This window comes from Falco peregrinus, chromosome 3 (assembly GCF_023634155.1).
Source record: "Falco peregrinus isolate bFalPer1 chromosome 3, bFalPer1.pri, whole genome shotgun sequence".
Classification (NCBI taxonomy): domain Eukaryota; kingdom Metazoa; phylum Chordata; class Aves; order Falconiformes; family Falconidae; genus Falco; species Falco peregrinus.
Window position 1 is genome coordinate 110,114,887 of NC_073723.1, and position 27,070 is coordinate 110,141,956.

Sequence of the window (27,070 nt, forward strand, 5' to 3'; positions counted from 1 at the left end):
ATTGTTCATGTCCAGCCCCAGCCATTTCCATAACCATCCCGGGAATGCGACTCCGTAAATCCTGCCCCACGCCACCGGCACCCGCTCCCCCATAATACCGGGGGACGGCGTCGGGCAGGGCCCGTGTGGCATCCCGGTGGGGGCTGGGGGCTCTTGGGGATGGGGTTCTCCAGGCTGGTTGGATGGTCCCGTTGGTGGTGGCCCACCATCCCTGTGTCCGCCACCTCCACCACCCCGGTGTCCGACCCCGGCCGGGCGCGTGAGCAGACTGCTGATGAGGCCGGGGCGGTTAACGATTGCCAGGGCCTGGGGCTGCCACCGGGGCGGGGGCACGTGTGTGTCCGTGTCCCCCCCGCGCCCCGTGTCCCCCGTCAATGGCGGCTGTTGTCGGTGCCCCCCCACCACGGGGCGGAGGCGAGGGGCAGGCGTGGGGGGCACGACCCCCCTCCCTGCTCCCGGCTGAATTGCTGGAGCCACCCACCCCCAGGGCCTCTGCGGCTGAGGGGGGGTCCCACAGCAGGGGGGGAGGGGAACCTCCCCCAGTGCCCCCTCCCCACCTCCCACGGAGACCCCCATTTTCCCATCTCTCTCCGCTGCTGTTGGGAGGGGGGAGGGTTCCCATCTTGCTCAAGACCCACATCTCCCCCCTGGAACCCAAAAGCCCCCCCATGTCTGAAATCTGTCCCCCCAGCACCCAAATCTCTCCCCAGGACCCTGAATCACCCCTCTCCGGACCCAAACCCCTTCCCCCCCAACCTCCCCCCTTCCTCCCACCCACCTCTCCCCTAGAGTCCTAAATCCCTCCCCCCCAGACCCAAACCTCTCCCCCCACCCCAAACCTTCCCCTCCCTCCCACGCAAATTCCTCCCCCAGAGACCCAAATCCCTCCCCCTCCCCACCCCCCACCCCCCAATCTCTCCTTGGGACCCCAAACCTCTCTCCTCCCCCTCCCTTCCACCCCACCTCTCCCCCCACCCCAAACCTCCCCCCTTCCTCCCCCCGAAATCCCTCCCCCCCACCCCAAACCTCTCCTTGGGACCCCAAACCCCTCCCCCCACCCCAAACCTCCCCCCTTCCTCCCCCCGAAATCCCTCCCCCCCACCCCAAATCTCTCCTTGGGACCCCAAACCCCTCCCCCCACCCCAAACCTCCCCCCTTCCTCCCCCCGAAATCCCACCCCCCACCCCAAATCTCTCCTTGGGACCCCAAACCCCTCCCCCCACCCCAAACCTCCCCCTCCCTCCCACCCCATCTCTCCCCCCCAGTCCCCCCCACCGCGCCCCCTACCGCCGCGGGGGCGGGGCGGCGGGCGGGGGGCGGGGCGGGGGGCGGGGCGGGCGGGCCGTGGCGCGGCGCGGCGCTGGGCAGCCCCGCGGCGGCGGCGATGGGCGGCGGGGCGCGGCAGGTGGCCGGGTACCTGGCGGCGCTGGGCGGCTGGGTGGCGGCGCTGGCGGCCGCCGTGCTGCCGCACTGGCGGCAGAGCTCCTACGCCGGGGACGCCATCATCACGGCCGTGGGGCTGCACCAGGGGCTGTGGATGAGCTGCGCCGCCCAGAGCACCGGGCAGGTCCAGTGCCGCCTGCACGACTCGCTGTTCTCCCTCAGCGGTGGGTACCGAGGGGGGGGTGGGCTCCCTTGCGCCCTGCAGGGCTGAGCCCCGCCGTGGGGCTGACCCCCTTTATGGGTCTGAGCCTCTGTGTAGGTCTGACCCACCCCTCCTCCCGTAAGGGTCTGTGTCCCGTCCCCACCCATATGGGTCCGAGCCCCTCTATGGGTTTGACCCCCCTATATGGGTCTGAGCCTCTGTGTAGATCTGACCCCCCCCGTAAGGGTCTGTCCCCCCCCAGGGGTTTGACACCACCCCCCCCCATATGGGTCTGAGCCCCTCTATGGGTTTGACCCCCCTATATGGGTCCAAGCATATATACAGGTCTGATCCCCCCTATACGGGTCAGAGCAACCCCCTGTATGGTTTGACACCCTCCCCCATATAGGTCTGAGCCCTTCTATGGGTTTGACCCCCCCTGTGTGGGTCTGACCCCCCCCGTAAAGGTCTGTGCCCCCCCAGGGGTTTGACACACACCCCCATATGTGTTTGACCCCTCTATATGGGTCTGAGCCTATATATAGGTCTGATCCCCCCCATAAGGGTCTGTCCCCCCTATATGGCTCTGAGCAACCCCCCTATACGAGTTTGACCCCTCCCCTATATGGGTCCGAGTCCCTCTGTGGGTTTGACCACCCCTGTATGGGTCTGAGCCTCTGTGTAGGTCTGACCCCCCCCCCCCCCGCCTAAACGGTCTGTCCCGCCCTGTATGGGTTAGACACACACACTCCATATGAGTCTGAGCCTCTCTATGCGTTTGACCCCCCCCATATGGGTGTGAGCCCCCCCATACGGGTCTGAGCTCCTCTATGGGTCTGTCTCCCCCTGTATGGGTCTGTCCCCCCCCATATGGGTCTGAGCCCCTCTGTGGGTTTGATGCCACCACCCCCCCCAACAGGTCTGTACCCTCTCTACATCTGAGTGCTCCCTTGGGCCTGAGCTCCCCTGACCCCTCCAGGGGTCCGAGTCCTCTGCAGGTCTGAGCCCTCCTAGCCCTTCCCCCACCCCCAGGCCTGAGCCCCTGTACTGCACCTGAGCCCCCCGCAAAGGATCTGAGCTCCCTGCACCCTTCCACTGAGTCAATGTGGGTCCAAGCTTCCCCCCTGCACCCCGTGGGTCTGAGCCCCTCTTGGCCCCCATCCCCAACTGTAGGTCTGAGCCCCTCTTGGCCCCCATCCCCAACTGTGGGCCTGAGCCCCTCTTCCCCCCCTCCATGGGTTTGAGCCCCTCTGTATGTCTGAGACACCCCTGGCCCCTGTGGGTTTGGGCTCCAGGGTGGGCACCACATTTGGGGAACTACAGTGTCCCGTGGGGACATCACAACCCTGGGGCTGCGCATCAGCCTCGTGGCATTGGGGGACTGTGGTCCCGCTGTGGGCAAGGTACTTCCCCAGGAACCCATGGCGAGGATGAGTGTGGCAGCGAGGAAGGTCAGGGAAAGCAGTGGGAGCAATGCCCTGAGCTGAGGTCTCCCCACCGGCCGAGCAGAGAGAGGGGGTGGCATGGGAGCCATGCAGCAAGGACAGGGTTAAGGCCAAGTTCATCCCCAAGGTGGGACCAGGTGATGGTGGTGGAAGGCACATGGTGACCAGCGGCTTCTCTGCCCCTCTCCGCTGCAGTTCACATCCAGATCTCCCGGGCTCTCATGGTGATTTCTCTCCTCCTGGGTTTCTTCGGCATCATTGTCAGCGTGGTGGGCATGAAATGCACCAAAGTTGGTGAAGAGGATCCTGTCACCAAGAGCCGCATCGCTGTGGCTGGAGGCATCCTCTTCATCCTCTCCGGTAAGGCAGCTCCAGCCTTAGCACCTCTCCCCCACAGAAGACCCCAAACACCTTCCAAAAACTGTTTGATGGGGCAGGGGAGAGGTTTGCTGGGGGGTTGGGGATGTTCTGATGTTCCACGCCTCGAAGAGGTGGCTGCAGGGGACTGGGTGGGCTTTAGGGGTCCCTTCCAACCAAACCACCCTGGGATTCTGTGGTTCTGGGTCCAGGTCTGTGCACCTTGATCGCCGTGTCCTACTACGCCATGCAGGTGGCCCACGAGTTCTTCGACAAGAACCCCTTCCCCGCCAACGCCAGGTAAGCGCCTGGCTCGGGGGATGCTCTTTATCTGCATCCCACCGCGCTTCCCAGAGGACCTTCCCTCGGGAGGGGGAGGGAGTGGGGGGTGGGTCGTAGGCGGCTGTGCCACGTGGTGGGACCTCTGCCACCCCCCCAGCTGCTGCGCTGGGGCAGATCTCCCCGACGCTAAAGCTTTACTGGGTCCCACTGCCGGTTTTGCACTGGGATAGAGCAGGAGCTGCAGCCCCAAGGAAAGACAAAAGTGCCGGGAAACGGAGCAGCGGGGTCCGGCCACCGTGAGAGATGGGGGTGGCCAGGGAGAACCAGCATCTGCCTCGACAGGGCTTCGAGCATCGCGGTGGCCCTCGGGGTGTCCCCCCCCGCCAACGCTCCCCCTCTCTCTCTCTCTCTCTCTCTCGCCGCAGGTACGAGTTCGGCTCGTCGCTCTTCATCGGCTGGGGGGCCGCCAGCCTCTCCCTGCTGGGGGGGTCCCTCCTGTGCTGCTCCTGCCCCGCCAAGGAGCAGCGAGGCCAGCAGTACTATCGGCAGTCGCAGCCTTCGACGGCTCGGGAGTACGTCTGATCCCTAACGCTCCCCTCCTGCTGCCCAGCGCCCCCCTCCCCTCCCCAAACCAGGCAAGACCCCGGCGCTCCCACACCACACCACACGGTCCCTGGATGCTCCCTGAGACCTTTCTCCTCCTCAGCTTCCAGGTTTCGGCACCGTTTGCTACACTGTCCCCTAAAACAGGGGGGCTGGGGGCCATCGCTCCCATATCCATCATTGCCAGGCCCCCCAGCACCGGGCAGGTTGCCCCCCAGCCCCCTGGGGTGGGCAGGACTGTGGATGCTGGGCAGAGCGGGACGATGCCGGGGGCACGGCGCCGGTCCCGCGGGGGTGTGCTGCACAGAACGGCTTTGTGCTTTCGCCCACCCCCTCTCCATCCCGTTCTTGGGAGCAAGCAGGGAGCGCAGCCAGTGCTTGCTTTTCCCGGGATGAAGCTGCCGTCCACCTCCATCAGGGGCTGGAGCATCCCTGCACCCCGCTTTTGGATGCTGCCAGGGTGCAAGTGTTCCCCTGCCTCACTGCTACCCAAAAAGCAACATTTTTTTAAAAATTATTAATTTTTCAACCGAGCCTGGTTGCTGGTGCTCCAGCTGAGCTCTGCCAGCTAAAATCTGCCCTGGGTTTATTTCTCACCAGGCACAAGTATGTGGCCTTGTTAAGCAGAATAAATGGCATTGGGCAAATTAAAGCAGGCAAAAAGGGGACTTTGAACACAAAGCAGCAGTTTGTTTTTATTTTTGGTGCCCAGCGCAGCTATTTCAGGTAGCAGATGGACAGACCCATGAATTTTGATGCCTCCCCACTGTGTCCAAATCCCTTTCCCCAACAGGATCCCCTGGAGCGGGCGGTGAAGTCTTCAAACGCCGACAGTGCTAATTGCCTCCACCTCCTTGTACCTCGTCTGGACCGCTACTAACCGCTCTGCAAACACCACCGCTCCAATTTCATCAGTAATTCCCCCAAACCACCCCATACCTCCATCCATCCATCCATCCATCCATCCATCCATACTGATGTGCTATGCCAGCTAACCTGCAGGAAAAACCAGTGGAAATTACCCAAAGAGCTTGATTATGTATTTTTTATTATTATTATTATTATTAATATTTTTTAATCCATATAGCCAAAGTAGCTGATTTTTTAAAAATTTATTTCATTTTTCTCTGGTTTATTTGATCTTATTTCCTTTGATTCTCTTTTTTTTCCCCCTCTCTTTTATTTTATACCCAACTGCTTTGGGTCCTGGTCTATGCTGGAGGGGAAGCAATGCTATTTTTTGGCCTGGGGGGGTTGATTTCTTTCTCTCAGGTGGGACTAACAGCCCTTTTTCTCTTTTAAATTGCAGACCCCCTGTAAAAATGTCTTCTTCACCCATCAGGGGAGAGCAGTGCTTATAGCCTGGCTTCACCCATCAGGTGCTTGGTTGGCTGAACCCCTCTTACGGGGTTCCCCTCCAAAAATACACACCGAAAGCTACTGCAATGAGGATTGAAAAGGAAATTTGTGTTGGTTTTTTTTTTTTAAAGCCAAATAACCAAAAAGGTGTTTTATAGCAAGAGCACCGCATCGCGTAGAACGACATATTTTTTATTCTTTTCCTATAAAATTGCATTAACTTTTCTAGGGGATGCATGGCCGTGGGAATGGGACCGATCGGGATTTTTCAATGCATTCTTTTGCTGATTGTTTGTACTAAAAATTGTGACTCAGTGGTATTAAAATATTTCCAATCACGGGTATCTTGCTCAAATCGTCTCTTTGTTCTCCGCACTTCCAAATCTGGCCCAGTCCCCTGCGAGTGACAGCTCTGCTGGGTCAAAGCCACTACAGGCGGGGGGCTCTCCCCCGTGCTGAAGGTTTTTTTGCCCTCCTGGGCAGGTGCTAGCCCAATAGCTCAAGTCTTTTGCCACATGTGGCTCTAGAAGGAGGGGACATGGCCTTAAAAATTGCTTAGTTTAAGGCGAAACCCCTGGGAAACTCGGCATCTTGCGCCCTGGTCCCTCTGCAGGGCTGAAGTGCCACCAGCATCCTCCTCTTATTGCCTCGCATGGACCCTCGACCAGCATCCTCCTCTTATTGCCCCCCATGGACCCTTGCAGCTGGGCTCTGCCTTATTTTCTCCCATTTTCCATGAATCCAAATTCAAATCCAAAGTGCCTAATTGGGCACTTTGCTAATTTAACTTGATTTTTGCTTTCTTCGTGGAGGAGCAGGACCCCTGGCCCCGTAATGCTGTACTTGGTTCTCCTCAGGGGATGATGCTTTCCATCCAGCTTTTTGCATGGCTGCCGTCTTGTCTCGGCATCCTCATCCCACCTGCAGCACCTAGTCCATAAGTACATCCCATCCCACCTCAAAAAGCAGGGATTTGTGGTCCAGGGGGGCTCCCGTGACATCTCCACAGGTCACCCGAAGGCTCCTGGGGAGGGACGCTACGGCTGGATCAAAGTGGGTGGTGGCAGGGGGAAAATAGCAGAGTGGTGATAATGTGGCTGGGGGTATAAAGGCCCCCACTGTCCTTGGGACAATCCCTCGTGTGTTTTACTCAGGGCAAAGCGGGATAAAATGTGGGAGCAGGACACAGGGCTCGCTGCAGTACATGGGAGCTGCCTCCATCCATCGCACCCCGGCCAAAAGTTCTCCCCCCCGGCCCAACACACATATTGTATTGAATAAAACCAGTAAGATGAACAATATGTAGGTTGCAGGGCACACCGCTTGCTGGCACCCAAACCCCCATGGAATATTATTAATTTTTAAATGGGTAGACAAGAGGGAAAAGGGAAAATGACCCCCTGGAGGCCAAGATCACAGCCAATCTCACCAAATTGCCGCAGCACTGAAATTCCATGTAAATAATGAGTAGAAGGGGGGGAAAAAAAATCACGGTTTTTTCATAAAAAAAAAAAATATCTAAAAATCCATCTGGGCACGCCTCGTTACATTTAGCACGAAGATGCTTCTGCAGCAGCACTGCCCTTGGCCGGGGGCCCGCAGCCGGTCCACACGCAGAGGAGCTTTTCTCACGCCTCTGAGCTGTGCCTGTTTTAATTCAATGCTGGTTTTATTCTTTTTTATTCATTTTTATACGTTAGCTTGCTCCAACGGCATCTACAGAGCCCTCTCCAGCTCTATGGCATGGCCCCATCAAAGAAAACATCTTTTATTTCTTTTTTTTTTTTTTCCTCCCTTTCCAGCTGTAAGAGGTTTCCTCTGCACAACATGTGCTAAAATACAAAGCTTTGGGTCTCCTGTTAGCACTATTTTTTTAACACACTGGTTTTACAGACATAGTGGGACACAAGATCTGATTTTTACCTTCATTAACCAGGGAAATAATCTTAATTATTCAACTACTGATCGATCTGCCCCTCTGCCTGCATTCTTTCAACCCCTCCCAAAACGTTTCAGTTGAGAATTGACCAGGCAGATTAGTTTGACATATAATAAAGGGACCGTTTAGATGAGCAGAAAATAAAAATAAACCTGTTTTAGAAGCACCACCAGGGTGCACAGCTGCAGTTCTGTACTGCTTGGGGTCACACCAGAATTTCAAATGCCATGGACGTCCAAGTACCACAAAATCCTGAGATGTAAATTTTGGAAAATGAAGGTACAAACCCTCCTGGATGTTTTCAGCACTAATTCATTGCTCCACGCTGAAGCGTTGGAGCTGTCATGTGCCAAAATTCCGGGAAAACAGGATAACCCCCCCAAAAAAAGTCAAGCACCTGGGTGCCTCTGCAGGGCTGAAGCTCAAGGATTTGCCAAGACCCTGGTGCGTTGCCAAAATCCCCGCAGTTCAACGCTGCAAAGGATTATCTAGAAGGAAAAAAAATCCACCAACCAACTCGAAAACAAACCTAAAACCCCCAAGGGCTTCTCTTAAATTTAATCCACGAAATGGAAATAGGGATGGAGCTGAGGGTGCAGCCATGCCTGCGAGCCATGGGGCGCAGCTGATCCCAAGGATGCTCAGAGGACGCTGCAACACGCTTTGCAAAAAAGTGAGAGCAAAAGGGTTTTTTTGTTTGGTTTTTTTTTTTTTCCCCCAAATAGTAGGGGACCAGGGAACAAACCTGAAGTTTTCAGGACAGCTCCAAGTGCCAGGCAGCTGGGACACAGCTTTCCACGGTCACAAAAACCTCCTCGGGAGCTGACTGGACACATTATCTGAGCCATAACCACCACATATAATGGGGCGGGGGGGGAGGGGGGGCGGGGAAGGGTCTTAATTATTGGCTGCATGCCTGGCCAAAGGGTTTTAATTATCCCCTTTGCATTTTAGCTTCTTTCTCTGGCCGCCGCCACCCCTCTGACTCTCTCGCACCGGTCCCAGGGACCCAACATGTCTCAGGCCACTCACCCCTAGGCAGTAATTAAAAGGTCTAATTAAAGAACGGGGGATATTTGCCTGGGACACAAAGTCCCCCACCTGGGGAGTGTTCCCAGCAGGCTGCCACAGGTTCCCCACGTGGTATTTTTGGGGGAGGCTCCCTTCCCAACCTATTACCATTCTAACCGCAGGGATGCCCATCACGCCTTGGAGCCCAAAGTCCATCTGACGTGCCTTGGACCTCGGAAAACCGTTAAATAACCCAGCACAGGCTTGGGCAGGCGTTGCATTTCCCTCATTCCATCAGGTGGGTCAGGATCGAACCCCACCGGTACTTGAAAGTCTTCAAGACCCACATCCCCAGCCATCGTCCCACCCCGGCAAGGATGAGCCTGCGGTGAAGGTAACACTTACCCCCACCAGCCCCTTTTTATTGCTAACACAATTTCTTTTCTTTTCTTTATTTCTTTTGCTGGTATAACTCCGATGGCTGAGCAGATTTTCTTCAAAGGCTCCAAAACAGCCAGAGTCTAGTGGAAAAAAAATCAGGTTACGGGGAGTTAGTTCAGAAGAGAGCCTGGGAAATTAAAAAAAAATATTGTAAATTGGGGTCTGAGAGGCTGCCTGTTAATTACAGAGATACACTCTCTGGGTGAAACTGATGGACATGCTCACAGAGATGGGGTGAGCGGTCCCTCTGCTCCCAGTGACGTGCCAGGTGGGATGTGGTGGGAGATGTTGCACCCCAGGTATGGGGACCACGACCCTCCCTCCCACCCCTGCCCCATGGGGAAGCCTGTGCCGCGCCAGGGTTGGCAGCACCTGGCTGGAGGTCAAAGCCAGCGATGGTGAAGAGTCATCACCATATGATAATTAACCCATGCAGCTCAGAGAGCTACCCAGTCTCATTAATTAAGCCATTAACTCACAGGAACCCCTTTGCCCAAAGGGCTGCAGCTTCAGGTGCTGAAATATTTAGCATCTTGGGTTGCAAAATAGAGCAAAGGAGGATTTGTGTCCAGGCTTCGGAGAGACGATGTCCTCTGCTCCACACCTTGGGCACAGCTCCCCTCCTAATGTCCCTCCATCTCTGGCAAGGATGGAAAACAGACGGTCCCATCCCTTCTGGTCTTCAGGAAGCCTTGGCAGCACTTGGGGGCACCCAGCAGCCCTCACCCACCTCCGTGGTGGGAGATGCTTTCCTCCTTGGGCTGGCCACTTGAGAGAGGGACACCTCCATGGGACACTTGCTTCTGCTCCAACCTGGCTGTTTCAACACTTCATTGCTTATCTTGGGGGGACAAAAAAAAAAAAAAAAAAAAAAAAAAAAAGCATGCAAAGGCAGGTGATCTTCCCGCTGAATCACATGGCTGCAGGGATGGAGGCATCAAGGAAACCTCGGGGTATCAGGAGCCACATGCTGAAGTCACAAGTTTAGACAACAAGAGTCGTTTGACAGCAGTTTCCAGCAGCTCGATTCCCAAAGGACAAGTAGTACCGGTGGGCAATACCAGGGGGTCTCTTGGGATGAGGGAACATCTGGAGAGCCGCCCCGTGGGGGTACAGCTCTACTGCAGAAGCGATGTGTCCCTATGTACATGCAAAACTGGCTCTGCAGCTCCATTGGAGCATTTTGGCAGCGCTGAGGACCACGAGATGGGGTCCAGATGCCTCTTAGGGATCCAGGCGACGCCCCAGCCTAGGTGGCACTTTGGTGCCTCAGGCAGCTGGGAAGCAGCCCCAGCAGAGGTGATGGACATCTCGACGCCCTCGCAGGTAACCCCATGAGCGCAGCTTTGCAGCTGACAGCGTTCGGTCTCGTTCTTCTCTCAAGCCTTTTCCTGCTCCTCGCCACCTGCACCGACTGCTGGATGGTGAACGCTGACGACAGCCTGGAGGTGAGCAGGGCAGCCAGCTCCCAGGTTAGCAGCCGGGAGCAAGGTGGGTGCCTCGCCATCCAGGGGGTCCCACCGTGTCTCCCCAGGCTTGGAAAGGGGGTGTGGTGGGACAAACCTGCTGCTTTCTGCATCAGTTGGAGGGTTAGAGGATTAGAGAGAGAAAGAAATGCTGGAGCAAGAGGAGGAGACAGAGAGCAAGGTATGGGTAGGCAGTCACCAGGACACGTCCAGTGGTGGTGGGCTATCTCTGGGGGGAGCTGGGGGGCTTTTTGGTGCTTTCTGCTTGAGCATCTTTCTCCTGCTTCCAGGTAAGTCACAAATGCCGGGGGCTTTGGAGGGAGTGTGTCACCAACATGCAGGACGGGGTGAGAACCTGTGACCAGTATGACTCCATTCTGGCTGACCATCCAGGTAAGCTGGCATGGCCTGAAGGCATTTTTCAAGTTCACAGCGAAGAGTTGTCCCTCTTCCCTTTCCAAGAAGACGCGCCTCTTGCAAGGGGCTGCCCTTCATCAGGTAGCAACGCAGGGCCGGGGCTTCCCTGGCTCTCCTGCCCCACCAGCACAGCCTGGACAGCCACCCATGGTCCAGCCAGACCTGCCACGGGGTCACCAAGCGGAAGAGAAGCTGTGCCACCTCCCAACAAAGGTGTTGTGGCACGTAGAGCCCAGGCGCCGCTCCTATCCCCCACCGCACGGTGGGATTTGCAGCCCCGTTGACGTTGCACGCAGGGCTGAGGACCACCCCCACCAGCCAGGGACTTGTGTCCTCAGCTCCTGGACAGTCGTGTCATGGTGTGGAGACTTCTCCATACCACGGATGGTGACAGGGGACAACACAGATTGGGGCGGTGGAGAAGGGAACAAGATGTCCGCACGGACCAAGTGGGGCTGCTGTGCTGAGAAGCTCTGCAGGAAGAAGTCGCACTGCACTGGTGACATCACAGCTGGTGACGTGCCTCATGCCAGCTCCACATTTTTCCCCGCTATTTTTTAGAAAAAAAAAGACATTTGCTGGTCAAAACACCAGTTACACAACTGGGAGGAAAACCAGGCAGTCTGGACAGCAGCATCTTCTGTCCAAAGCTGTGCAAGAAGGTCTTGAGTAGGTGATGACACCCTGGGTGCCGACTGGTGCGCCTTAAATGTCTGGTTTCTTGAGCTGAGCTATTAACGAGCTCGTTAAGTCCTGTTGCAAGGTTTCTGGGGAGCACTTTGCCCAGGGCAGGTGGTGGGTCCCAGTGTCGGTATCTCCTATGGACACGGCCACTGGTGAGCTGGGTGACTCTAGCAGGGACACAGGCAGCAATCCGGAGCGGGGAGACCAGTTCCTCTGACCATTCCTCAGTCCCTTCTTCTGGGTTTTTTTTTTTTCTTTCCTTCCCTGCCCAGTGAAGATCGTGGTGACGCGGACCCTGCTGATTGCAGCGGATCTCCTGGCTGGCCTGGCTTTGGCTTCCTTGCTCCTCGGGCTTGATTGTGTCAAGTTCCTCAAGGAAAATCCTCGTGTCAAGCTGAAGATGCGCTATGGGGCTGGTGTCACCCTTGGTGTTGGCAGTGCGTGGCTGGGAGCGCTCGGGGGTCCCATGGGGAGCTGGGAGGGGTGCCAGGAGCTCGGGGCACCCTCTCAGAGGGGTCCTGGGGGGTTGCAGAGTTCTTTCTTAACCAGCCCTGTTTCTCCTAGGCATCCTGGGTCTCGTGGGCTCCGTGTGGTACGCGGTGGACGTCTACGTGGAAAGGGCCACGCTGGTGTCGCACAATATATTCCTGGGGGTCCACTATGACTTTGGGTGGTCGTGCTGGCTGGGGATGGCCGGCTCAACGGGCTGCTTGGTGGCATCTGTCCTGCTGACCTGCTGCCTCTACTCCTGCACAGGTCAGTCCGCCCTGGCCCCCCACAGCCCACCGCAGCCCGATTGCTGCCCTGCAGGGACATACGTGGGGGGAAGGACCAGCTCAGAGGGTGCAGACACTTCTCACAGGGTCCAAAGGGATCTCCATGGCCCCTGGGGGGGGCTGGGTCACGCCAGGCAGGATTGGGCTGCGGGAGGATCCCCGAAGCCTCGTGAGGGGATGGAGGGGGGGTGCAGAAACATCCCAGCCACATCTCTGGGACCTTGAGGTCCTGGTATGTTGGCATCTACCCAAAGTGGTGGCCGTGCTGCAGCTGTGTCACTGTGACCAGCCCAAACCTGAGCGGGTGACCACAAGGATGTGCTGGTGAGAATCTGGTCCCACCAGCAGGGACGTGGGACAGGCGATGCCTCACCAGACACCATCTCCACTCCTGACGCCTGGTCCCACTGGGTGGAAGCTGCCCCCACAGAGCTGGCTGTCCAGCTTCATCTCTCCTGCCATGTCCCCACACTGCAGCAACCCCCCTGAGTCGCCCCCCCCCCCCACTGGTGGCCATGACACAACCCCCCATTCTCTCCTGGCAGACCCCAGCAGGCACCAGCAACCGCAGAGAGCTCCCCAGCCCCAGGGCCACACGGCCACCAGCAAGATGTATGCTGTGGACTCTCGCGTGTGATGGGCATCAACACCTCCCGCACCCTGTCCTGCTGTGGGATGCTCCCCTGCTCCAGTCAGACTCCATTAAAGCACCATCACCTATACTGGGACAGCTCTGCAATCGCTTTAAGGCTCTGACTGCAGGGTTCATGCCAGCTGCAGCACCAGGGGCTGCAAAAAAGTAAGGATGCTGCAGAAGCCACCCAGAGAACAGGTTTTCCCCCACCCCCCACCCCACTTTCAGCCAGGTTTGATGAAAATAAACCCCAGAAAAGTGTTGCTTTAAGAAAAGATCGCCTCCAAATCCCCTGGGGAAGCCGTTGAGCAAAGAGCTCTTATGATGTGGCTTTGGAGGACTTGAGTGGAAAGCCTTTTCTGCACGGAGCAACACTGACTCCACGTGGCTGGTGGCCCCGATCCCTCGTGCACGAAACCACCCCTGCGCTCAAAAACTTGGCAGCAAAAGGTTTGCTTTTAAAAAGCGGGTAAAGCGAGCAGCCCGCAGCATTAACGAATGCCGCCATGGGGTGGTTGCTGGAGGATCGCTACCGCCGCACGTCAGGCACAAGGAGGGGAGTCAGTTTGAAGCCTACCCGCCGTGCTCTACTTGCAACGTTGGGTTTTTGAGTCCACGCAAAAAGAGAATCCTTGTTTTCCAAGCGATTTACCATCCTTTGCTTGCAAACCATGATGAAAACAAACCAGAATCCAAACCCACCAACAACACCCCCCCCCCTCCCTCCACCTCCAATTGCTGGTTTTGTCCTTATTCCCTTATTTCTCCAACAGTTCGCACACAGACAGCATCGCAGCGCAGGGAGCTGGGCAGAGAGCTGCCCAACACAGGCTCTGCACCCCAGAAAGCAGCAAACCAAGCCCCCCCCTGCCCCAAGCAGATGTTGCTGCAGGGCCCCAAACAGCCCCCACGAGGGAAAGGCGCAGAAAAGACACACAGTACCGCTTCTGTAGCCTAGGCAGGCTGCAAAACACCTACACCCCCAAACCAGGAAAGCTGCAAGGGTCCTCCCAAGCCCCCAGGGAAGGCAGGGAGAGAATTCCCAATCTCACCTAAAGCTGAAAAGCAGCAAAGCTGTTGCTTTCTTACAGCTCCTCACTTCACCTGCTAAGGCAGAACCGCCAGCGGCCAGCTGCTGCATCCTGCAGCACCGGAACGAGTCCGTCGCGTTATTAGCAGAGGTTAAAGCAACGCCACGGGGACCTGAGGAAGGAAGAAATGCGATCACTAACGGTGCACGACAGAAACAGAGCGTGACCGACAGCTTGCTGGTAAACAGCAGGCAGCCGCGGTCCAAAGGCTGGGCAGCCAGCAGCGTGCTACGAGGTAGAGAGCAAAGCCTAAAGCCCAGGGCTGCTACCAGCTGGCACTTGAGCGCACAGGAAAGCGATTCAAAAGAGCAAACCCTCGCACCATACAAGCACTAAGCACCTTAGTGCATGCAAAAGCTTGCAAAAGCTGCCATCAACCACACCGCAACCACTGGGTGCTCTCCATCGTATGCGTTACTGGTGATTTGTAACTGGTTTGCACGCAGCAAACAGGAGAAAGCTCCATCTCCCACCACCAGGACCCCAGACCGAGCAAGAATGCTCCTGTGCTCTGTCACCCCCGGCGTGACAGCAGACCCCGTGGTCAGTCACTGCGGGGTACAAGGAGTGTGTCACCCCCTGGAAAGGCTTGGTGTCACAACAGGGCAGCTTGGGGGCAGCTGTGGGAGGCTCTGGATGCCAAACCCAGCCGGGAACTCACCTCTTCCCCTAGTTTTCCCCTCAATCCCTCTTCCCACACACCAGCAACTCGTTACATCCACGCTCCAAGATCCCAGAGCAGCAGGGCTCTGCACAGCTCAAAATGAGTTTCAGCGTTTGGGTTTTTTTTTCTTCTTTTTAAGTATTTCACACCACCTCAGTTTTGAGACTACCCCAGCAAACAGCTCTTGGAAACATGCACCAAGCACCTCCCCTCCAAGCCGTGCCACCCAGTTGCAGTAAGGACTCAATCGATTTTTAATTATTTTTTTAACTTCGATTTTTTTTTCCTTTTACTCCAACCTGCCTGCACACTTCAGAAATAAAGCAGGTTTTTTTTCTCCCCCAAACTTTTTTATGAAAACTTAAACCCTTTCACACAAAAGTGGGTATAAAACAACCAAGCACACAAGGCAATTCTTTAAGACCTTTATTAACAGATGCTTGCAGTTTGACTTGAAAAAATCAGGTGTATATTTCATACAAATTAAAAATGAGGTTCTTAAAAATCTCAACTTGACCAGATATGAAACAATTTAAAAACCTTTAAAGGTATATTGAGAAAAAACAGGCTTTTAAAAAACGTGTTTATCGTTTCCAAAAGGAGACTTCTTTAGGTAAAAATAATAAAAACCCCATGCTGCATAGATAATGCAGATAGTTCTAGTAATCTGGTCAACAGCAAAAAGCAAGCACTTAAGGTCTTCAGTTCCAATTCTTTTGTTCATTTCTTATTGCTGGAATTTCATTTTCTTTTCTTCTTCATTTCTTAAGTCTTTTCTTTGATGACTAAACTGAAAAAGAGGAAGAAAAAAAAAAAAGGATGATCAGACAGGTGTCAGGGGGTTACGCAGACATTTTGCCTGGCGAGCCTCACCTGCAATTCACAAATTCTGGCTAAGCCACCTTTCCTGCACACACAGAACCTCACCAAATGCAGCTCTTTAACATCACCAAATGCAGCTCTTTAACATCAGCCCACTTTCAGTGGCCAGAACAGCCATCTTCCACACAAAGGACTCCAGAAAGAGAAGAGATGATGAAGTTTAAACCCAAAGGGATCCCACTTCCACCTCTCCCCGGCCTCCTGGGGTGAGCTGCTGATGTTTGGGCTCTGCTGACACAGCCGGCTCAGCGCCAGGGGACCAGGCCTGGAAAACCAGGCTGGAGAACCCCAGACAACCCCCGGGAAGGCAGGCACGAGGGCAACTCCAGACCTTCAGAAGGTGGCTGAAGAGCAGATTTCTACCTGTGCCTAACAGAGGCAGCATGGCTTCAGCAAGCTGCTGCCCAGACCGCAGAAACCACAATTTATATTCTCCCCTACTACCCAAGAGACAGAAGAGCAACCAAAACTTCATCCTGGTGTTTTTTAAAGCCCATGATATTAAGAATTCATCCAGCAGGTGTTAATCATTACAATGAACACCAGGAGAAAACAAAGGTTCCCATCACGTGCACAGAAAACACCGCAGCAAGGCTTGAAGAGCCATTGAGGAATCCCACTGGATCCAGCAGCCCGCGAGCCCTGGAGCTCTCGGAGCTGGGAGAGGTCTGCGGCTGCCAGTGGCACCAAGCTACTCCCCATGTCCAGCCCCTGCATTCCCTGCTCATCCCCTTCATGTGACCCTGCACCGTCGCTCCCACCAGGACCCAACGCCTCTTTCCGTTTGCCTGCCCTCCTGGCGACGAGCGACCAGCGAGACAATAGGGATGGGATATGAACGCTGGCGAGAGGAAATACAGAGAGGGGAAGGACAGAAAAGGCAGGCGCCAGAAAAAAAGCAGAACAAGTACAAACAGTCCTAGAAATGAAAATACTTTCAAAATAGCCACTGTCCATTGGAAGACAGCACCAAATCAGGGCCAGCCCACCTTGCAACAGAACTAGTTTTAGCATCAACATTTAGGCAATCCTCCCAAGCAGCAAGCCACACCAGCACCTCAGAACTTCAACCACCACCACCCTGGATGCCCCTTAAAAAAAAGCCTGTCTCCCACTAGTTTTTCCAGCACTTTTTTCTTTAGATAAAAAGCCGCTACTGACACGTTCTTGCAAATCTTGTGTCAACTTTCCAGAAATTAGTGCCTAGAGGTCTAAATGCCATTCACTTCCCCTTGGGGACCGAGGGATGGAAGCTCGGACACTTCGGAGAAATTAAAGGAAAGCATCGAAAATAAAAAGAAGGGTCAGCAGATGGACACGCACCCGGATGATGGTAGAGATGGTAAGCCGGTATTTACTCAGCCCCGCCCTGCTCGGCCTCGGGAGCGGACGTGTTCTCAGCTGGTGGTTCGGCTGTCTTCGTCTCTTTGCCATCTTGTGGTTTAGGGTTCTCTGGGCGTCTGCGTCTGTAGTTGAAGTTACGACGGTACCGACGTTGAGGTGGCTGCTGACTTTGGGTCTCATCCCCTTGGTTCTCCTTATCTTCTTCGTTCCCATCCTCTCTAGGCTGTCTTTGACGAGGAGGACCCCTGAAAGTCAAGCTAGGCTTTAACAGTGCAGCAACTGACCATCGCCATGTTCTGTCTCTGTTGCCAGAAGGCAAGGTTAAACCAAAAAAAGTCGATCTGCCACATACCTGCGAAATCGGGGTCTATAACCTCGATACATGTTCTGCCTGACTGGTCTGCCTTGGTCTCCTGCACTCTGGTTGTCAGCACCCTGGAAGACATCAGGCAACAAACCATTTTAGATGCAGGAAAAAGCACGGGAACGCCACAGCTGGCCAAGCGGTGAGGGGGACAGCTCTAAGGGGGCTGTCGGGTTTGCTCAAAGGCGTACAAAGCATCCTAGGGTGGAAGAGTACACCCCATGCAGAGTTTCTGTTTCTTCCATGCAATCCTATAGAAGTTAATGCAAATTGCAACACTCTGGCTTTTAAAAGCTGTGACATCACCACCTTCAGCCTATCCACACCTGCTACAGGGTTCATCTTCCTGCCAAATCTTGCCAAGAACACCCCCCAGTCTCCAGGAAAGGTGGCAAAACCCTGCGTCCCACCACCCTGCTCCAAAGCAATCGAGCCAGTTTGAGTGTCACGCTTCAAGCGGCCGTTACGTTACCTCCACGATCTCTCCCTGCACGGGAGGGTTGGAATATTGTGGTCGACGCCCGTAGGGCCTACGCATATAGTAAGGTGGGTACCGCCGCCTGCGATAGGGACGGCGTTGCTGGGCTTGACCTTCTGGTATGTTCTCTGCTCCTTCGTTCTTTTCCCCACTCTCACTGTTCTGGTAGTTTTGCTGGTAGTTGCGTGGAGGACCCCTACGACGTGGATATCGTCTGTAATGGTTACGGTCTGCTGCGTATTTACTGCCTTGCACTGGAACTCCACCGGGACCTGTAACATTAGCTGCCTCCGCACCCTAAAGAGCGGGGACAGCGTGAGGTAAACGGTCAGCATCGTTATCACTTAGAGCATAACAGAATTTAGTACTGAGCAACGACTGACATCCACCTTGTAAAGCCATGAAAAAACATTCCGTCTCCTTGGATGGCATCAGGCACCGACTCAAACCACAGGCACCACACCACAGCCTGCAGACCGATTTTTCCATGCACACTCCAACCCCCGAGAGATGTGTTTACCTTTTCTCCCTCAACCACATCAAACTCCACGGTCTCTCCATCTCCTACACTGCGGAGGTACTTCCTGGGGTTATTCTTCTTTATGGCAGTCTGAGAACATAACATTGCAGGATTACTTTTACAGGCACAGCATGAGAATGCTACTTAGCACATCTAAAGACTTTTTTTAAAAAAAAAAAAATTGAGAAACTTGAGTATTTAATATCTTAGGAGAAAGACCTGTACTCCTGAAAAAGCAATTAAGCCACCGTGAAAATCCAGGAAGCCAGAAAATCTACCTGTATTACTATAGTTATGGCCTATTTGAAATGTACAACAGCTTTACCACTGACTGGAAACATCTGTCAACACGCTGTCTGCGAGCTGAAAAAGCAGTCTGAAAACAAACAAACAAGAAGCACCCCACAATACAAGCTGGCCAGAGTATTCCTAACCAGAGTTCTGCATTTAACACCCCCGTAGTATTTATTCATCCCTCTGAAGCACATACACCAACGTGTAAGCCTTTCCAATCCCATCCACAGACTTCAGCCCTCTACCATTTCCCACACCACCGCAACAGCCTACGTGTCCCAAGCTACATAAACACATCGACAGCCAGAAACCAAGAGATTTCTTTCTCTCAGGCTTCCAATACCATCACTCCAGCCGCAGCATTTACCAGTCAATCACAAATCTACTCTAGCTGCGTGCATATTATACACCAAGGATTAGCCCTTCCAAGGTGTCAGCACCAGACAAGCCTTTGTATCGGTATCTGCATGTTAAACGACATTACTAGAAAACACTGAATTTTCTGTGCTGTTCAGCAGCGGATTAAATTTTTGACAGATGAGTTAACACTCAATATGCACTGCTCTCTGCCACGTTATGCTTATCAAAGGCTTTAACTGAACAGTAATACAAGTGTAAGTGTAACAACTTTACAAAAAAATACCAGCAACAGAATCTGACTGGATTTTTTTTCCCCTAAACGGAGCAAAATCTATGGGAAAACATGCCCACAAGCCTCAGCCTATAGAGCAGTGATTTTAGGGAAAGAGAGGAAGCTTTATTACAACAGCTCTGCATGAGACCCAAGCTTGATAATGGGGATGGGGAAAAAGTATACAGCTGTAACTCCTAAAACATGCCCATTTCTTCCAGATGAGACCCCTGAAACTGTTTTGCTATGAAAATCATTACTTGAAACAAATCACTGCCAAACTTGCTTTTACAACCACTGACGGTAGTTACAGGACAAGTCCTGAAATCTGACTTGTAGGTCAAGGTCACTTAGGGGTTACCCTACTGCAAATCAAGTAATAAAGCCTGAAAGCTTTCCTTCAGGGTATGTATTCCTGCCTCAGCACACAGGAACACGGTGGAGTCACTTGGCCTTCCTCCACTGCCCATTATAGAATAACCTTTGCTAAACAAATGCCTCTACATTTTAATAGCAGGTAATTTAGGTACAGCACAAGCAAGAAGCCGAGAGCTGACAAATTAAACTGGAGTCAGGATACTTCCCAGGGGTTACTCCTCCCTCCCTCTGCGTTTGCAACATCAGTAGTGTACCCCTAACTCAAAACAAACCAACAAGCCACAGGCTCCTAAATGCCAGAAGGAAACCATGCCCTGCTAAGAACTCTTTGTGGGCTGCTGCACAAGAAATCCTAAGACAGAAAGGAAAAAAAAAAAAAAAAAAAAAAAATCACACTGCTGATCACAGCCTTGTAAGTCCGACAAGAGACTAACTAAAGCCAACCTGCTCCATGAAATAAGCTGCAAGTGCAGTGTGCAGTCTCACCCTGGTCTAGTTTCCAGAGGATTACATGCTCACCAGACATTGTATCTGAGTGTACATATCTGTTAAACAGAAAATATACCTATTAAAATGTTTGCAGGCTTTCGCTGAAAGCCTGGAGCAATAAAATCTACCAAAGTTCTGCCTAAAAAAAAAAAAAAAAAAACCCACCTTCACTGGTGGCACTTCATCCCTATTACAGCCCAATTAATTTCTCTCCCTGCTGCAAGCTTTTAATTTAACTTTATTTCCATATGCTTATTTAACAACTATATGGATCCACAAGGCAATTTAACTGGACTTCAAAGAGTTATCCCCAAGCCAACAGAGCACACTTGCAGACAGCGCAATTTTCATCACTATAGTGTGTCAGCCCGCTCAACCCCACAGATCTTGTGTCCTCACGATGGATGTGCAAAACCCCCAGCCGCAAGCTGGCTCTACATGCCATCCAATAGTGAGAAACAGTTGTTTGTGTTGAAGTAACGGTTTTTGGAAAAGGTGAGGCTCCCTCACCACCTCAGCCCTACTTACACAGGTCATGCATAGCAAGTTTCAGCGAGGTAACGCATTTTAGTTCCGAGGAAATCTTACCTGATGGACAAACACATCTTCCTTGGTGTCATTCCTGCAAGACAACAGGACATTGAAATCCATGCACGAAATGCACAGTCAAGTTAAAAATTCAATTGTCTGGGGTGGGAACAAAACACAGATCTGTCGAGACAACTAGCTTTCCGCATCAGCCTTGCTCCTCAACCTGCTCTCAGCTAGTCCCTCTACTAGTTTACTGCCTGGAGTAAGGAGATGGCCAGGTAGGTTCAGAGCGCAGGCTGAAGCGCAGCAAGTTGCAGCTGAAGGCATTCTTCCTCCCTCCTGCACACCCCTCTACCTGTCACATCCCACCGATGGAGATGTTCGCAGGGGAGAGAACACCCGACAGTAACCTGACAGTCACTCCTGGCAGTGCTCTGCGTGGGCATGGGCCGCCACAACCTTTGGAACAGGCTGTGACACCACCACCCTTGGGTGATCTCTCCAGAGTTATATCCTCTCAGCCTCAACATTTCCTTGGTTTAAGAAGCCAACACCACCAGCTGACCACTGAAGGCAAACAGGGTTAGTCAAGCTGCGTTTGTGAGCACAGAGAGGGAAGAGCTTGGGTTTCTCACCTCACAAGAAACAGAGCAGCTCAAGCCCGCACCTACGAAGATCCAAGAGCATCCTTCAGCGCTATCACAATACACAATTAACACGCTGAGGCCAGACAACCCCCCTACGGTACCAACCTCGGTCAGAAAAGTTTCTCTTCTGCAATTAAGAGGTACAGCAGAAACAGCCTCTGTGCAGGTCTGAGCGCTGCACGCGCCGTTTCTACCGCTCATGACAAACTTACAGCCGTAAATCCCAGCTCGCGTTGCACCAATTGAACCTCACCACGGGATGAGTTTCATTGGTTTGACTCAATAGCAAAGTGGCTTTAATTTCCTAGAATGACTGGTTAAAGACATTACAAAGCAAGCTTGCATGAAAATGTGCTCAGAACTGGAGAGCTTACAGGTACGGGTAACAGAATTAAGAATTTTTTTTTTTTTAAAAAAAGATAAAGCCAAGTGTTCCTCACCACTGGCTTGAAAACGTGAGGATGACAGGTAAGACTCTTCCAAAAACTCAAGCCCAGCTATAGTTACTCCATCAGACAGCACTAGAAAAAAAAAAAAAGTCCCCGTGCTTAATCATGGAACTGATGTCTACAAACCTCAAAGGTTACTGGAAAAAGCAGAGCCAGCCCAATCACCACAAGGCAGCTCACTTCTGAGGTGCCACGATGCAGCATCCAGCAGCCCTCACAAAGCCTGAGCCTAAATATTTTCTTCTTTACCATGCAAGGTCTCTTGCCAGATGCTCCAAAAGCTGAAAACCTTCAGAAGATCCCACTAACAGGCTTTCAGTAAAAATGCTTAGCACCTTCCTCCACTCTCAACTGAAAAAAGGTGGTAGGAAGCGCTCATCATCTGTGCTCTGCAAGCACGGATGCTCTCGTTCTCGCTTAGGTTTTGGGCAGCCAGACCAGACATTTGAAGTCCTTTTGAAAAGTTTCTATTCAAGAAGACACTGGAGGTTTAGATCAACAAATGACACTGTTCCACAGACCCAGCTCCAGGTGTATAAACAGTTAAAAAAAATAGACTGTCCAATTTTAAAGCCCAGTGCCACACAGCACACGATTCCCAACGCTGTTTTCCAGCGAGCACATCTAGATAGTGTCATAGTAATAGCGATCGCTTTCTCAAAATAAAACTTGAAATGGTACCAGAGAAACTCCCATTCTGAAGGCCCAACAAGCCATTCAGCTTATCTTTGCCCTAAATGACTCCGCTTCCAACATTCTTAATCCATGAAAGTGGGGAAAAAAAAAAAAATTGGACAAGCAGACAGATTAAGAGAACACAACCAGTTCAGCAGAGCACTGAATACAAATCCAGATATCAACATGCAGCTCCAATTATGGTAAGAGGACCAAGCCCCTGGCCTGCAGGTCCATTTATTATTTTGACAACTGTGAGAAACAATTGACAGATGCTCAGAATTCAAACCGGCATTTCACAACAGGAGCGTGCTTTGACGGTTAAGAGGAACGCAGGAAGCACTCAAAGCCAACGTGCACCTACACCAAAGGTAACATTTTACTTCCAAAGTTCACGTTAGCTGCAAGCAGACCCAGCTGAAGCAAAGACAGGCAAGGGCAGGAGCTCCCGTGAAGTTTCCCTTGCAGCAAACCAGAGAGATTCCAGAGTTGAGGAAATGTCCTCCAGTTGAGTTCCCATGCTGCCGCTCTAATCTCCTGATAACACGAGATCACGCTGGGTTTCTCATTAAAAATGGCAACCTCAGGGATTAAACAGCTGCCAAATTAATGACTGGGGAAGCCATTTGGATGTCTTAACTAACTGCTGTTGCTTCCTCGCTTGACTCACATCACTCAGCATTTCCACTACTGAGGGAAACAGGAAAAAAAACCCTTCCCTAGAGGTAGAGTTTGTGGCCTATGACTTTATACACGTTTACAAAAGCCAAAGACATAAAAGCTTACAGCACCATATAGAACACGTAACACTAAAACACTTTTTGAGGAACGCAAAGCGGGCAGACTCAGAGTCAAGTTTTTAAAGTTGCAGATGCAGAACCGATTGAGGAGCTTGGCAGATGCTTCAGGCTAAGTCATCAGGTAACAGACAGTTTAAAAAGGCAGAGTTTAAACCGAACCTAAGCAAAAGGGCCAATAAAAGCTCCAACAAAGATGGAATCCCAAGTTTTCAGCCAAAACTTGGGGTTTGAAGCACTAGGTGGATAAGGGGAACAGTTCTTTGGAATATGGCCTCTGCAAAATAACCCCCGGGGAGGCCCTCCAGAGCTGGTGGGTACCACAATTTCCCATTTTTCCAGATTCAATTCGCAGAGCAATTCCAGGACTCCTCTACTACTGGATAGCTACACTGACACACCTATTTTAAGTACTTACACAACTCAGTAAGTGTTAAAATTTTTCTTTCAAACCAAGCACTGTCACAAAAAGAACCTTCTAGGCACTTGTTTCTCGAGACCCCTTCGTATCCCAGCCCTGCGGCCTAAGACAGATCTGGATTTTGCTCATTTCCTTAAACATTCAGGTTTCCCTCATGGGAGCACATTTTTAACTACCAACCCCTCCAACCTTATTTTTTTGCTGGCATGGCTGTGAGCGAGCTTCATGCAGAGGTTTACACAAGAATCTCCTGCATGCGAAGAGCCACCAGCCTTTTATACCCTTGAAAACGACCCCCTCCTCCCAAAACCCAACCCCCCATTAAAAATATATCTTAATATTAAGAAATATCAGCAGGAGTCGCTAAGGGAGCACGGCTCCTGCTGGGATTAGCACAGGGTAAAGCCAGCCCAGTGGGAGACACTGGGATAGGGGTAGGGCCTGCCTCGCCTGCTGTCCCCAAGCAGGGCAGCAGTGTCCCCAAACAGGGTGGCGGTGCCCCCCAAGCAGGGCCTCCCAGGCAGGGTGGTGGAGCCCCCCAAGCGTGACCCCCAAGGAGGGCGGCAGTGCCCCCCCGAGCAGGGTGGCAATGTCCCCTAAGCAGGGCACCCCAAGCAGGGTGGCAATGTCCCCAAGCAGCGTGGCGGTGCCCCCCAAGCGTGACCCCCAATTAGGGCGGCAGTGCCCCCCCGAGCAGGGTGGCCATGTCCCCCAAGCAGGCCCCCCCCAGCAGGGTGGCAATGTCCCCCAAGCAGCGTGGCAGCACCCCCTAAGGAAAACCCCCAAGCGGGGCCCCCCGGGCAGGGTGGCAGGGTGTGACATAAGCACAGCCCGCCCCCCCCCCCCTCCCCCCCCGTGTCACCGCGCCCCGCAGGCCCCACCCCCCCGGGCCCCCTCACCTGTTGATGAAGCCGTAACCGTTCCTCACGTTGAACCATTTCACTGTTCCCAAAACCTTCGTTGCTGAGGGAGGGGGGCGGGGGGGGTGACACACACACACACACATACACACACACACACACACAGAGAGGAGGCGGCGGCGTCAGGGCGGCACGTGGCGGGGCGGCGCACACAAAGGCCCCGCGTGGCGGACATTTTGAGCCGCCCCGCCCCCACCCGCCGACACGCGGGGCCCGGCGGCGCGCGCGGGAGGAGGAGGAGGAGGAGGAGGAGGGCGCCCAACGGCCGCCACGGGCGCGCGCGCCGGGAGGAGGTGGGAGGGAGGAGGAGGAGGAGGAGGAGGGGGAGGAGGAGGCGCGCGCCGCCCCTCAGCGATGGCGGGCGGCGGGACGCGGGGACACGCGGGGCCGCCCGACCCCCAACCCCCCCCTCCCCTCACCGATGACCTTCTTGTCCCCGCCGGCGGGAGGCGCCGCCGAGGCCAGGCCGCTGCCCCCGTTCCCGGTGCCGCCGTTAGGCTTAGAGTCGGCGGGGGCGGCGGGGGCCGCCGCGGGGACGGGGGCGGCGGGCGGCTGGGTCTCGGCCTCGCTGCTCATGGCGGCGGCTGTTCGGTGCGGACGGTGGTGGTGACTGGCTGTTTGCGCCGCCTCCCGCGGTGTGATGGTGACTGAGGCCGGCCGTGGGGGGGCTGCTCCCTGCTCCGGGCTCGCTGAGCTCCGCTCTCCGCTCCCGATACCGATCGAACTGGCCACAATGGCGGCCCGCACCGGCTAGCCACCCCGCGCGCCCCGCCCGCGCCGCACGCTACTCGCCGCGCGGCCCGTCCGTCAAGCGCCCAGACAGCCCGTTGGCTCTTCCCCTACCGGTCACCGCCCCCCGCCGAAAGCCTATTGGTAGCCGCACCTGCCTTTCCTCAGGAGCGCGCTTCCATTGGCTGTTCCGCCCGCGGCTGCCAGGCTCTCTTTTCTCACCGGCCTACCCGGAGTCCCCGCCTCCGCGCTCCGATTGGCTGCTCCCGCCACTCCCGCCCCCAACGGGCCCGACCGGGGAAGCGCGCGCGACCATGTGGCAGCGGCGGCTCCGTGCGCTCCCGGCCCGGGGGCGCCGCCACCGCCAGCCCCCCCCCCCCCCCACTCCCCCGGTACCACCGGGACCCGGCCTCGTTCCAGGGTGAGGCCCAGGCTTCCGTTAAAAAAAAAAAAATCACGATGGGAAGGAGCCCGGAAGCGTTAATTACCGGTGGGAAATGACGGATCTGGAGACATGGCGGAGCTGCTTCAAATACGCCGTTACATGCAGTTCCAGCGCCGGCACCAACCGCCCGAGAAACGGCTGCGGGGGTTGCGCGGCGGTGGCGAAATGCCCCGAGTGCCACAGCTGGCGCTTGAACGGGGGGGGCTGGACTCACCCCTCTCCCCCAGGAGCTGGGGTCCAGGTCTACCCCACCATCACCACCACCCAGGAGCAGGGGATCCTGGTCTAACCCGCCTCCTCCCTCCCAGGGAACAGAGATCCAGGTCTAACCCCCCCCCCCCCCCCCCCCGCCCAGGAACAGGGGGTCCTGGTCTAACCCCCTCCCCAGGAGCAGGGGGCTGGGTCTAACCCCCCACAGGGCAGTGGGGTCCTGGTCTAACACCCCCCCACCCCACCCCCACGAGAACAGGGCCCTGATCTAACCACCCACCAGGCGCGGGGGCCTGGTCTAACCACCCCCTCCATGGAACAGGAGCCTATGTCTAACCCCACCCGCAGGAGCAGGGGTCCCGATCTAACCCACCCCCCCCAGAAGCAGGGGTCCTGGTCTAACCCCCTCCCCAGGAGCAGGGGTCCTGATCTAAGCCCCCCAGGTGCCAGCAGAGGCACTGAGCCCATGCCAAGTCCCCCGACACGGAGGGGAAGCGTCCCTGGCATCGCCAAGGGGAAGGGGGGCTGCACCCACGCTCCCCCAGCTCCTCTGACCAGGCAGTCACACCCCCCACACCCCCCCCCCCAGACACCCCCTAACCCAGCCCTGCAAGCGCCAGGCTGCAGCCCCAGCTCAGAGGGCTCCTAAGAAAAAACGTTTTGGCTTTCATCAGCCTTTTCCCAAGAATCCCCCCTTTTCCAGTGCCTCTCCCAGAGTGGGGGGGAAGCTCACCCTACCCCGAGCCTTCTCCCCACCCAGGCTGCCAAGAAAGCATCACCGCTGCCCTCTTCATCCTGCTGGAGCCCCCTCCAGCCACCACCTTCCCTCTTTGCCACCCTTCCCTATGCCTTCCCCCTACAGCGGCTCAGACAGACCCCAGACCTCTCCTGGATCCCACCGGGAAGGGCCAGGGTAAACCCAGCATCCTGGTCCACCAAGTTATTTCCCTCGGGCACCTGAAAAATGCGGTTGTTGGCCACGGATTCCCAGCCCGGCCCCCAGCTAGGTCATTCCTGCCGCACAAGAGGAGGGAAAAAGTCACCAGCGACCACCAAGGTGGTCTTTGGGAGCTGACCCATCGCTCCATCTTTGCAACTGATGTGGAATCCCC

The 27,070-nt window shown here is 54.6% G+C and overlaps 2 protein-coding genes and 1 long non-coding RNA gene across 5 annotated transcripts; 1 reads left to right on the forward strand and 2 right to left on the reverse strand.

Moving 5' to 3' along the window:
* Positions 1 to 1,354: 1,354 nt before the first annotated feature.
* CLDN19 (claudin 19) lies at positions 1,355 to 5,973 on the forward strand. 2 transcript variants are annotated; one of them, XM_055798993.1, is made up of 5 exons: positions 1,355 to 1,607; positions 3,226 to 3,390; positions 3,600 to 3,687; positions 4,095 to 4,241; positions 5,066 to 5,973. In XM_055798993.1, exons 1-5 carry the CDS (start codon positions 1,385 to 1,387, stop codon positions 5,085 to 5,087), a joined length of 645 nt encoding a protein of 214 aa, XP_055654968.1. In that variant the 5' UTR covers positions 1,355 to 1,384; the 3' UTR covers positions 5,088 to 5,973. The 2 variants fall into 2 exon arrangements, with proteins under 2 accessions (XP_055654968.1, XP_055654967.1); XM_055798992.1 differs by having other exon boundaries at positions 5,582 to 5,973.
* On the reverse strand, positions 5,681 to 12,808 carry LOC129784048 (uncharacterized). Its single transcript, XR_008746339.1, has 2 exons — positions 9,502 to 12,808; positions 5,681 to 9,102 (listed from the first exon to the last, which is right to left on the reverse strand). It is a non-coding gene; the product is annotated as an uncharacterized LOC129784048 (long non-coding RNA).
* A 4,145-nt stretch (positions 12,809 to 16,953) lies between these two features.
* YBX1 (Y-box binding protein 1) lies at positions 16,954 to 25,326 on the reverse strand. Of its 2 annotated transcripts, none has more exons than XM_055798988.1 (7): positions 24,994 to 25,326; positions 24,554 to 24,617; positions 20,723 to 20,756; positions 18,343 to 18,432; positions 17,817 to 18,119; positions 17,333 to 17,415; positions 16,954 to 17,225 (listed from the first exon to the last, which is right to left on the reverse strand). In XM_055798988.1, the coding sequence occupies exons 1-7, from the start codon at positions 25,148 to 25,150 to the stop codon at positions 16,991 to 16,993; spliced, it is 966 nt and encodes a 321-aa protein (XP_055654963.1). In that variant the 5' UTR covers positions 25,151 to 25,326; the 3' UTR covers positions 16,954 to 16,990. The 2 variants fall into 2 exon arrangements, with proteins under 2 accessions (XP_055654963.1, XP_055654962.1); XM_055798987.1 differs by having other exon boundaries at positions 16,954 to 17,237.
* Between the last annotated feature and the right edge of the window lie 1,744 nt (positions 25,327 to 27,070).